Source organism: Seriola dumerili, unplaced genomic scaffold (genome assembly GCF_002260705.1).
Source record: "Seriola dumerili isolate Sdu_G_001 unplaced genomic scaffold, Sdu_1.0 BDQW01000533.1, whole genome shotgun sequence".
In the NCBI taxonomy this organism is placed as follows: domain Eukaryota; kingdom Metazoa; phylum Chordata; class Actinopteri; order Carangiformes; family Carangidae; genus Seriola; species Seriola dumerili.
In genome coordinates, this window is record NW_019174788.1 from 1,060,037 (window position 1) to 1,069,841 (window position 9,805).

The 9,805-nt window shown below is 39.1% G+C and overlaps 1 protein-coding gene across 3 annotated transcripts; it reads left to right on the top strand.

The window, feature by feature from the left end:
* Window positions 1–1,444: 1,444 nt before the first annotated feature.
* On the top strand, window positions 1,445–9,458 carry oscp1 (organic solute carrier partner 1). Of its 3 annotated transcripts, XM_022764319.1 has the most exons (11): window positions 1,445–2,401; window positions 3,231–3,272; window positions 3,910–4,064; window positions 4,486–4,653; window positions 5,361–5,441; window positions 5,564–5,667; window positions 6,046–6,174; window positions 6,847–6,916; window positions 7,150–7,289; window positions 7,428–7,491; window positions 8,375–9,458. In XM_022764319.1, exons 1-11 carry the CDS (start codon window positions 2,290–2,292, stop codon window positions 8,483–8,485), a joined length of 1,176 nt encoding a protein of 391 aa, XP_022620040.1. In that variant the 5' UTR covers window positions 1,445–2,289; the 3' UTR covers window positions 8,486–9,458. The 3 variants fall into 3 exon arrangements, with proteins under 3 accessions (XP_022620040.1, XP_022620041.1, XP_022620042.1); XM_022764320.1 differs by lacking the exon at window positions 3,231–3,272; XM_022764321.1 differs by lacking the exons at window positions 1,445–2,401; window positions 3,231–3,272 and adding an exon at window positions 3,541–3,547.
* Window positions 9,459–9,805: the final 347 nt, after the last annotated feature.

Genomic DNA, 9,805 nt, shown 5'->3' on the forward strand with positions numbered 1-9,805 from the left:
CTTGCATGTTCTTTTGTACTTCGGGTCGATCATTAGCTTCATATTCATTTTACATCCCTTTGTATGTAATAGTTTGTATTCATGGCTCATAGTATGACCATTTATACTTTACTATGGTGACATTTACCAGTCAAGATGGTTAATAATACTTTTTATATACCAGTATTATGATCTAGTTCAGACCTAATTAATTTTAGACCATGTACAGACAAACAACCCCTAAAGGAGAAACTCTAAAATGATGTAAACAATGTTATTCTTGAAATATTTAACATTTTTCAAGTCAAGTCTTTCAAGACTGAAATACAAATATCGTAGCAAAATATTTTCTGAGCAACCTTAGTGGATGAGAAGCTGAAGTGTTGCACACTGACTGTGTTGAGGAAGACTTCCAAGTCCATGAAATGTCTGTTGATAAATTACGTGCTTTGAAAGGAGGCTTCATTAATACTGACTGAGATGTGGAGTCTGAATAACACATGGAATCTGTATTAGGCTTAGAGCATGACGTCTCATACTCTGGAAATTAATAGCATCATATATAAGTGGATATGACCAAATGTGAAACAGCTGTGGTAGATGGAAAGATTGGTTGAGTTCATTTCTCCCACAGCTTTTCTACACTTTTACTCTGTTCCAGTCCTAACAGCTCAATTTGTTCTCAATTAAGCAGCTTAATCAAAACCAACCAGCCGATCCAGCAATCCAAAATGTCAAACCCAGTGATCACCCATCAGCCAGGAGCAGGCAGCTTCGGGACAAATGTCCAAACAGGAGAGTGGAGCACAGGCTTGTGCTCCTGCTGTAGTGACTGCTTAATCTGTGAGTAAAATTCAAGATGCTTCATTTTGACATTATTTTATTTTTGTCATACATGTCAGACACATTTTGGCATCACTTAACTTTTTTTCTGAGACACTAAAAACATTTTGCTTCACATATTCACAATGTAATTTATTTTGTGCAGGTGCTCTTGGTTTCTTCTGTCCAATTGCTTTGAGCTGCTACACAGCAAATAAGTATGGAGAAAACTGCTGCTTGGGTTGTGTGCCAGGAGGCTTAACAGCCATGAGGACTCATATGAGACTGACCTATGGTATTCAGGTATGTCACTTATATGAACAATTTAGTTATTATATATTCCAAACTTGTCAGAAGCCTTTTTCTCATGCTTTGGCTAGTGCCACTGAATGACTGTTAACTTGGCTCTTGTGAAAGACTTGATAAACTTTAGAAATAGTGGGTGCTCCCTGAAATTACGAAATCTCAATTGCAGCAATGTCCTAACTAAGGGTTGACATCTTATGTTGTGATTTTTTTTTTGCAATCTTTTAACCACAGGGAACAGTATGCAACGACGCCTTGATGACTTTTTTCTGTGGACTTTGCGAGGTGTGCAGGATGGCACGAGAAATCCGCATCAGGAACGGAGAGATTTCACAGTAAAAAGACATGAAGGATTCAGGCCCACTCTGTACAGTATCTTCTATTTGTTATTGATGTCCTGCTATTGTGGAAGTAATTTGTTTATTTCTGTAACTTTCATGCAGATAAAACATATCGAGCAGCTAATGAAATGCAATTTAATGTATGAAAAGTCAATTTTACCTTTAGCCTTATACTGTGTTACTCTGCTGAAGTGTAAATAAATTGCATTATTCATTCACTTACATCATTATTAACTGTGTTTAAGCATAAAACATTTCTACAACATTGTCAATAAAAATGTGATTTTTTTTTTCATGTTGTTATTACAGGTTATGGCCTCAGTGTGGACCAAAGTTGAGAGCAGTTAAACCAAAGAGTGATTTATCTATCTGTCATTGTTTTATTTTAAGGGTTTTGGAGGCTTAAATGGGTGAAAGTGCCCAGTATTTTACAGGAACAAACACAAAATATGAAACATTTACATTTGTGTGAATTTGGAGTAGTGTAGGTTGGGAACCACTACTCTAAACTAAGTGTTGCAGAATTTTGTTCTGAAATGAATTATTCAGATTGTATTTTTAGCTGTGGTTTTCAGTTTGGGATTTTGGATTATATTGCGTGTGCACTGGATGCTCAATTTAATTCACACTATGGTTAAACAGCAGCTTTCACATCCGCCTGACCCCTCCCTTTTTCAGTACGTTATAACGCACAGCCCTCCGATTGGCTGTTTTCTTCGTGGCCTGGCAACCAGAAGAGGCTTTACCAAACAGATAGATACCCCATCGGCAAGCATTCGAGCTAGCTACAATCGTTAGCTACCGCTGTTATCTGTAGACATTCGGCCGTCCAAATACCATCATGTCTTCAAGGACTCTGCCGCTGCTCTTCATCAACCTCGGTGGGGAGATGCTGTACATCTTGGACCAGCGGCTTCGAGCTCAGAATATCCCTGCTGACAAAGCTAAGAAAGGTAGCTAGCTTAGTAGCTATCCAGCTAACAACACAAATGTCACCCTGCAGTGAAGCGTTAACGTTATAACTGCACATTCAGTAAAGCTGGTTTGTCCGTTTACAGGACGGTGTATTCACAAGTGTCGGTGATTCAGATAAAGTCATATAAAGTCAAGTCAAGAGTTGAAGTTAATCAGTCGATTGGCTGTAGTTTGTAAATCCACATATTTTGATAAAATCATAACTAACATAGACAACAGTTTCTGTTGCAAGAGACCATGAAATTAGGAGCCCACTGTAGATTTCACTCTGTAATTCCCAGTGGTCCATTGTCAGTGAACTTCTCTATCTATATTCCCAAAATTACATGAAATGAATCATAGTCACATACACATACAGTATGTGTGCAGTACGGTGCAAACGTTTTAGAGCACTAAAAGTAAAGTAAGGATGCTCTCAGAGATAATGCAATGAATAGTATTTATTTATCAGTTTACATCATACAAAGTGGAGTGACCGGAAAAATTTTGCTGTAGCCAACCAGCAGCACCAGATCTGTTTGGTCTGGTCTGGTTTTTTTTTGTTGTTGTTGCTGAAGATAATTTTATAACCCTGGATGTGTGTTTGGTGTTCTTGTCTTGCTGCAGATACATTTGGGACTGATCAGATGTCACCCTGATGGTATTGCATGATGGATTAGAAATTGAACATCTAAAGTGCCAAAAAAAAGCTTTTGCACAGTACTGTTCGACTCATTAAATGCCTCATTTGAGCCTCATTTGACCACATTGAATGAAGTTGTTTTCAGAGCATCATTGCATTTATCTATCTCCTTTTAATTCACAAAGTTTCCTCAATAGCTGGCTGGATAGAGGAGGACAGAAAGAGAGGTATTATTCCAGAGCTTCAGTATAGTTATGCACCAATGCATTAGTAGCTCTTCACTCTGCTTTGGCTATGATAAATACACAACAGATGAAATCTCATATGCATAGATCAGCTGTCAAACAATGTACTGTGGTTGTCTGTAAGTGTACATTTCACTTGTTTTTCTGCATATTTCAAGAAGTTCATCTGGGGTCACCACACTGTCTGTCTCTGCTCTGATAGCAGTGTTGTACTTGTCACAGCTCCTTTTTTCAGTTGAACTTTGGCTTGCTTATGGGTAAGTAGCACTACAGAAAATACGACCCAAGCTCACCTTTGAGGTGATAAAAAGTATGTGAAATGTTTGGAAAATGTGATTGTGATAATTTTTGTCAGTTGCAATGGTAATTGACAAAAAGGCTAAGGGGAGTTTAAACACTGCAATTTTCCTACCTGGCTGCAGGCCTGCTACCAAGTAGGATACATGCTGATGGCTTTCCATGCTGCTGCTTTGTTAGGGCCTTTGGGATTAGGCGTTGGATGAAATGGTTTTGGCCAACATGTAGTATAGAATGCTCATCTGCCTGCTTCCGAGCCTACATTTGTCCAACCTTAGTTAACTTTTTGTGGACATTTCTGTTGTGCTGTTTGCCTCATTAGTTATGAATGACATCATCACCACCATGTTCAACAAAAAGTTCCTGGAGGAGCTTTTCAAGCCACAGGAGCTTTACTCCAAGAAGGCCCTGCGGACTGTGTTCGATAGGCTGGCCCATGCCTCCATAATGAGACTCAATCAAGCTAGCATGGACAAGGTAGAGTGATGTTGGCCTACAGCTGTATACTGTTTTATAACCTGCACATTTTGAATTCTTTCAATTCTGTTCCCTTTTTCCTTTAATTTGAATTTCCGCTTCATCGCACAAACTTTATCCACATACTAACTGTCCATCAACCATCAACCACACAGTGATCCCAGTTTGTCTTATAGGTTCATCAGTATACACACTAGAATTGTATTTCAAAATCTAACATGCTTTGCATCTACATGACATAAATCAACACATCAATCAATACTTTATATTTATATAACAAGTGTATAGCAGTAGTAGCGTATATAATGTATATTTCTCATATACTGGATGTGGCTCCCTCTGCTGTTTATTATGCAACAGAATCAGTTGCTGGTTTTTAATGCATGAGTCAACCAAGTGATGCATGTCTTCCTCTTTACAGCTCTATGACTTGATGACCATGGCATTCAAGTACCAGGTACTCCTGTGTCCCCGGCCAAAGGACATCCTCCTAGTGTCCTTCAACCACATGGATGCAATCAAGGACTTTGTGAAAGACACTCCCAGCATTCTCAGTCAGGTTGATGAGACATACCGACAGCTCATAGAGGTACGAAACGTGTGACTTTACCCTTTTTACAGGAATGGGTAGCAACATCACACATTGTCTATAGGTGGTTTCTGCAGTGTGCTGCAAGTTGTTTGAGGTTTTGGCCGTTAGTGAACTAGGTCATATGTTGAAAGAGGAAAAATGCAAAAAGGTACCAAAACTTGTCAAATAATACAAAGAGAAATAAAGTAGAGGGGGAAATAACTTCAAATGTAAAAACAGGAATACTTTTATTATAGTTTTACACATGCATACTCAACTGTATATCATGAACTGGCTTAACACTAACATATCTGGTGATACATTGCGAGTCATTGCTTCTCCTCGGGCAGGATTAAAGACACTGCCATGTAGTACAACTTGCCTGGCCAAGAATAGGAAACACATGTCAGGGTTTGTCACACAACAGAAAACAGTATCCAGGTCCACCTGTATTACCAGTCAAAATAAGGTAGATGAAGTAAACCATCCAATCGAACAACAAACTGATACCAAGGCAACAACAGAAGAATTCAATATCAGCATTTTAAGGGGCAGTGACTTATACCACTAACAGAAATGGAGGTTTGACTGAATATACAGCTGCTAGTACATGGAGAGTGTGTTTCTGTTTCCGTTCAGTTCATCTCCAACTCTGAAGTACACACCTTTTCTCCTCTTTTTCTCTTCAGATATTTTTAATTTTGACTTTCATTTTCACTTTTTAGATGTATACACCCTTGTCTAGTGGTGACTTCCAGCTGATTAGACAAACTCTTCTAATCTTCTTCCAAGACATGCATATAAGGGTAAGTCCATTTAACAGTTAACATTTAATAATGGAGAGGGTATTAATTAGAAGATACTGGGTTTTTTTGTTTTGTTTCATTCTCCTCACAAGCTTTTTGCTGTGTGTCTTCTTCTGTGCCAGGTGTCTATTTTCCTGAAGGACAAAGTACAGAACTCTAATGGCCGCTTTGTACTTCCCACCAGTGGTCCTGTGCCTCATGGAACACAAGTTCCTGGGCTGATAAGGTAGCACTGTAATCTTCACTCTAAAGAATGATGGAGATAGTGAGAATAAACAAGTGGCTTTGTGGAGGAAAAAAATGTACCTTTGGTCTTTAATGTTTGCCTTTTTGTCTTTCATACACTTTCTTTTCTGATTGTTCCCAGACACTGTAATCTGATGTTAAGTAGGCCTATCTGCAGCTAATTGCATTACAGAGGTTTTGTTGAACAAGTCTTTGCATTCTAATTTTAGATGTGATGTATGTTTAGCTGGGATCAAATTACTTAAGGATCGTATGTCCACAGTGAAACATTTAATACATAACAGACAACTAAAGGGTTCCACTAAATGGAACTACTTTCATCAGAGAAATTTTGTGTTTTTGTGTCTGGTATTTCCAGGATGTTTAGCTGCACTGGTGAAGAGGTGAACAGGCTGCAGTTCAACAATGGAGGAAGCTACACCTCTGCCACCCGGGAAGGATCTTTTGAGATATTTGGAGACAGGGTCACCAAACTAGGCACAAACATGTACGACTTTATGGTCCTTAAGCAATGGGTCAGTGGGACAGTGGGTTTATGACTCCATCATTCAGGTCATGAGATATTTAGAGGTACTAAGTCAAAGGCATCTGGACAATGTGCCACCAGTCACCCAAGATGTTTGATCATTCTCTAAAGTTTATCTTGGCATTTTATGCCTATATTGACAGTTGACAGTTGAGAGATGTCAGGAAATTAGGGGAGAGATGACATGCATCAAAGGTACCTGAGCGGATGTGAGATACTGCAGTTCATGGTTGTCTCCTTAATCCCCAGGTCACCAGGGAACCCTGGGTTTTATCACTTCTACTGACTGTTGGGGACTCTTACACATGGTTTTACATTAAATGTTTACATATATCATCAAGGTAGGAACAATATAATCTAAAGTTTAAATGCCTAGGACTCCCTACCACTCTGTAGAACTGATGGAGTCTCTAGGGTGAGTGGCATCTGTGTATAAGATTAAACCAGCCAGTTCATTAGCCCTTGACTTAGCTTCTAATTTATACAGTGATATCTGAGATACAGTATTAACACAGAATGTACTGACATCATGCAAAAGAACCATTTAAATGAAGCATTTATACTTTTGTTGTTTATATTTGACACTGTGTTGCATGGGCATAAATGTTGTCTCTTTTTCATCTTTTCATTCAGGTACAGTGTTAGCCGTCCTGTGGAAACCCACATGTCAGGAACGTCAAAAAATTCTGCTCAGCACACGAAGGTGAAACTGGTTTACTTTGAGCACTGTAAACATGCATACATTTTAAAGATTGACTCCAACAGGCTTGACCTCTGTACTGTGTCCACAATACATAACACACAGGAATTTGTTGAGGTGACCCTGGTCCAGAACCATATTCTACTTCGTGGTGCACCATCAACAGGAGCAGGATCTTATTAGCAACATGTTTAGCACAAATATACTGAAGTAAACAATCCACTGTGTGTCAACAGGTCAATGCTGCTCCCAACCCTCTGGCCAAAGAGGAGCTGAATCTGTTGGCCAAGTTAATGGGAGGGTTAGAAGTTCAGAAACCAGGAAACGCAGACAGCGGTTTCCGAGTCAACCTCTTTGCCACCGATGAGGAAGAAGAGTGAGTCCCCTTATTTGTGTGTGTACTGTCAATGCGTTATATGGCATCAAATGAAACTGCTACTTTTCCTTGTTTAAAAAAGATTTAACTTGTTTTAATTGTTTGCTAAGCTAACATTGTGACTCTCCTTTATCACAGAGAAGCATTAATATCAAGACCAGATGAGCTTTCATATGGAGTAATAAACATCCAAGCAACAAAGGTAAAGCTTATCTACTCACAAACTGTTTGTTTCAGAAGAAAGGAATTGGATATCTAGTATATGTGTTGTTAAAATCAAAATTTTACTGCACATTAAGTGACAAAACGTCCAACCATACATCTGTCATCTAAGGGCAAGTGCGGACTGCAAGACTGCTTAACCCACAAGAAATTTTTTGTCCCTGACTGTTGTCATGTTGATGTGAGGGTGAATAAACGACGCAACTGATCTCAGATGAGGTGTATTCATTACAAGATTCAACAAAAACAGGCGAGAAGTCAATCGTCACAAATGATGCCAGGTTTCCTTACGCCTGGCTAGAAATGGAGCTTGACAAGGGCTTGAGTTCAGTGAGCCTCTCCTCCATCTCTTGTGTCCACGCAGAACACTAATCCCCATCTTTACCCTCTTTGTAGCCATGATGGTTGTTTTGTTTTGGACGGTCCGCTTCCCTTCTCACAGCCTTGTTTCCTTGTGTGCTCTGATTGGATTACTGCTCTATGAATTAAAAGGTGCCCCAACTACAAGCGCATCTTCTTTTTTGGCTATGATTAAATTTCGCGCTTTTTTCGCGGTTTTTATCTCAGATCTGAGAAATTTCTCTGGGACAGGCAAATTGTGGCAAAAATCTTGTAGTCTGCACTAACATGTCAGCCTCACAACTAGTTGGGTGTCTTTTAGCCTTGATAAACAACCGCCATTATTTGCCCCCTTGGCCATATGTTGCTTATCTTAATGATGGGCTTAAGGTTACATTGTACAGTCAATGAACAGATATGTGAGGCTTTTCCAGTCAAACAGGATTTACTCTAATGAGGTGTAAATGCCTGTGCCCACTCCAACACTGTGATTGGTGGATAACATTGTCTTTCTGGACCAACAGGGCAATGCTGAGCTGGCCAAGATCATGGGAGAGTTCACAGAGTCTGGAGACCAATCTCCCAGTGCTAGCAGCAAAGGAGACGACCTTCTGGCCATGATGGATGGTCTGTGACATGTCACCCAGACAGAAATGCCCAGGGGGTGGGGCACAATGCATTGTCAGCAGTCCGCTCTACTGTAGACCAGTCTGTTGTCTGTACCTGCACAAACACTGCAGCAACCTCACATGCAGCCGGAGAACCTTCTTCCTTTGGGTGCTTTTCAAATGCAGATGTGAGCAGGTGTTTCCATTGGTTGTCAAATGACCAACTGCAAATTTGCATAGTTAACAAAAAAGAATGTGTCATGAACCAAGCTTTGAGTTGTAATACACTGTAATAGTATGTTTGCTGTAAACTGAGAAGAGTTTCAGTGCATCAAAATACACAGTAGACCTATATCAGTGTGTTGAATATACAGTATGTGTGTGGTGATAGCAAAACATCTGTTTGTTTAATGTCAAGATGTTGCATTTTTAAAATCTAATTCAGACTGCGCAGCTGTACGCAAAATACACATTTGATTTCACACAAGGTCATTCTCTTGAATGTCAGTAATACATCACAGTTTTAGAGGATTTTCAGGTTTGTTGTCCATAATTTTTTTTTGTTTATTACACAATGCTAAGAGGGAGTTTGTTAACTTCTTCTATATTCTAATTAACAAGTGAGTAAATGATACTGTGGGGAAATCAGAGGAAACCCAAGTGCTCTTTATGTCATGATTCAAATTCTCTCAGAGCTTTATTTTGGTAAGAAATGTGTTTATCTGATATCTGTACTACCTTAGAACAGTATGAGGAGCAACAGTATGAGCAAGACATTTTCCACGACCATGTGATGTCCCTGAATGTTGAGATATGTCCCAGAAATGTGCTCATTGTTGAGTGCATAATTATAATAGAGATGGATGCAATATAAGAGATTGTCTAATATGTAAATATGTTTATTGCATACTGAATTTATTTCATTGTATCATTTTTGTGTATAGGGAAGTGCACATTGCTGAAATTGTTGAACGTGCAATGTAGGATTTTTAATAAATAGTTGAACAATTTTTTTATTCTGTTTTCACACATATAGTATGAACTGTATCATCGGCTTGGGTACTGATGCAATAGAGTGTTAATAATGGCATGAATCTTGTAACAGCTTGTTGTAGTTGATAAGATGTAACAGTAGGGGGAGCTGTCAAACCTTTCTAAAATGATGTACCGCATGTGGTCTGTCCCAACTGACTACCACACATTGATATAGCAGTCACACTTGTGAAAAATGCACTAAAGGTCAAAGGCCAAGGTTTACTTAGTTTTTCTCCAGTTCACATTTGGTAGTTCAGGACTCTGACATGTAAATAAACAAATGTGATGTTTGAGTATATTTATTTATATCAT

What these genes read in the sequence shown, in the direction of transcription:
- oscp1 (XM_022764319.1), top strand. Translation starts at nt 2,290, where the DNA reads ATGTCTTCAAGGACTCTGCCGCTGCTCTTCATCAACCTCGGTGGGGAG. An exon ending in CATACCGACAGCTCATAGAG is followed by an intron (nt 4,654 to 5,360) that starts GTACGAAACGTG and finishes TTCACTTTTTAG; the next exon opens with ATGTATACACCCTTGTCTAG. An exon ending in TCCAAGACATGCATATAAGG is followed by an intron (nt 5,442 to 5,563) that starts GTAAGTCCATTT and finishes CTTCTGTGCCAG; the next exon opens with GTGTCTATTTTCCTGAAGGA.